This window comes from Orycteropus afer, unplaced genomic scaffold (genome assembly GCF_000298275.1).
Source record: "Orycteropus afer afer isolate SDZICR_OR568_19922 unplaced genomic scaffold, OryAfe1.0 scaffold00198, whole genome shotgun sequence".
NCBI classification, from domain to species: Eukaryota; Metazoa; Chordata; class Mammalia; order Tubulidentata; family Orycteropodidae; genus Orycteropus; species Orycteropus afer.
In genome coordinates, this window is record NW_006921785.1 from 2,731,696 (window position 1) to 2,733,798 (window position 2,103).

At 35.0% G+C, this 2,103-nt stretch overlaps 1 protein-coding gene and 1 non-coding gene across 2 annotated transcripts in view; both read left to right on the forward strand.

Moving 5' to 3' along the window:
- The first annotated feature begins 476 nt into the window (after positions 1 to 476).
- LOC122150681 lies at positions 477 to 583 on the forward strand. Its single transcript, XR_006163798.1, has one exon. It is a non-coding gene; the product is annotated as a U6 spliceosomal RNA (small nuclear RNA).
- A 150-nt stretch (positions 584 to 733) lies between these two features.
- The window catches only part of OPA1 (OPA1 mitochondrial dynamin like GTPase), a 100,906-nt gene continuing 99,536 nt past the window's right edge, over positions 734 to 2,103 (forward strand). The window contains exon 1 of the mRNA XM_042781943.1: positions 734 to 809. Coding sequence (XP_042637877.1) covers positions 734 to 809 — 76 coding nt within the window. The remainder of the gene's footprint in view (positions 810 to 2,103) is intronic.

Here is a 2,103-nt window from a genome sequence, read left to right on the forward strand (position 1 = left end):
TAGACTATAATCTTTAGTACAGTATGTTTAAATATCTCTGTGTGTGCTATTTGCTAGACTGTTTTCACTGTGTTTAATTTCAGAAAAATGCCTCTGAGTCTTAGTTATAATTATGGGAAATGAAAACAGCCTGGTAGAGCAAACCCTGAGCTGGGAGCGAGAACACTGTGCTTTGATTTCCAGTTTATCCATGTAGTAGCAGGGATAAGAAAGTTAGGTGACATGCTCACACAATCACTTACCAGCAGTTCTAGAACTCAAGGCAAGGCATCCTGATTCCTGGTCTGTCTGCCTTCTATTCCACAGTGTTGTTTAAAGTCAAATGATGAAAACTATTGGAATAGGATTTTATTTTGAATTTTTATATTTGCCATATTTAGTAAATGACTATTTCCAGGTATTCTAGGCTTGCCTGCTAATTTATATTTAGAGAAACTAAAACCAATTGAATTTATCCCTTAAAAGTTTTCAGCATAGTGCTTGCTTCGGCAGCACATACACTAAAATTGAAACAATACAGAGAAGATTAGCATGGGCCCTGCGCAAGGATGACACACAAATTCGTGAAGTGTTCCATTAAAAAAAAAAAAAAAAGTTTTCAGCATAATTGCTTTTAACAGATTCACATAGTTTAATTAAATTTTTTTTTTTTTCATTTTGTTTTTTTTATGGCATCCAGAACATTTGACTGACATATGTTCTTGTTTTTTAGACTTTCGACCAGTGGAAAGATATGATACCTGATCTTAGTGACTACAAATGGATTGTGCCTGACATTGTGTGGGAGATTGATGACTATATAGATTTTGGTATGTATCATCAACATTAAAATATATATATTTTTTTCCTGGTTATTTCTTTAAGGAAGAGAAATATCTATATTGGCATTGATTTTTAATTCATATATATATAGTGTAGAGCAGTTTTATTTTAAAATGATAAAAGTAGTAGAATGTCAAAGAAATTCACAAGAAAGAAATTATCTGCTAGTCCATCAGTTTAACACAACTACTGTAATCCTTAGGGAAAGTTTTATTTTAATTGTATATGTGTATGTGGATAATATTTTTTGTTTCCTTTTAAAAAGTGATACAGTTGTAGTATAACTACAGTATCTAGTCTTTTACTAGCAGATACATTAGATCAGCATTTTTTGAACAGCCTTCCTTAGCATCCTTTTCAGCATAGTGTAATGTTGTCCAGAACAGATACACCATAATACACCTAGCTAGCCCCCTTTGATTGGATATCTTGGTTACCTCAACATTTTGTAACCAGGTTTCTTAAGAGTCTGTTAGTCTCTAAAGTGATTTCTTTTTATTGTCAGCCTTTGCCTCCCTTTTTCTAACTGTAAAACTAGAAACCAAACCCATTGTCATTAAGTCAATTCTGACTCATAGTGACCCTGTAGAACAGAGTAGAACTGACCCATAGGTTTCCAAGGCTGCAATCTTTACAGCAGCAGACAGCCACATCTTTCTCCCAGAGAGCAACTGATGGATTCATGCCAACCTTTCAGTTAGCACCTGAGCGCCTAACCACTGCACCACCAGGTGCAATAAGTAGATGAGAAAAAACTATATTTGATAAATGGATTGCCAGTAACTCATGGTGATGATATATGCTGTTTTTTTCTTTTTATTGGTCATTTTCTTTGTATCAGTACCCTGTCTGATCTTTCTTCCTTACCCATTTTTCTTTCAGTGAGGTCTGCCAGTCCTTAGTGAAACATAGCTCTGGAATAAAAGGAAGTTTACCACTACAAAAACTGCATTTGGTTTCACGAAGTATTTATCATTCACATCATTCTACCTTAAAACTTCAAAGACCCCAATTAAGGACATCATTTCAGCTGTTCTCCTCTCTAACTAACCTTCCTTTACGTAAATTGAAGCTTTCTCCAACTAAATATGGCTACCAGCCCCACAGGAATTTTTGGCCAGCGAGATTAGCTGCAAGGCTCTTAAAACTTCGATATATCATACTAGGATCTGCTGTTGGGGGTGGCTATACAGCCAAAAAGGTGAGTTTAACTTTGCCACTAGTTTTCCACTTATTCCATCATGCTTATCTTAAGGTTTTATGGCATAAATCATTAGTGGG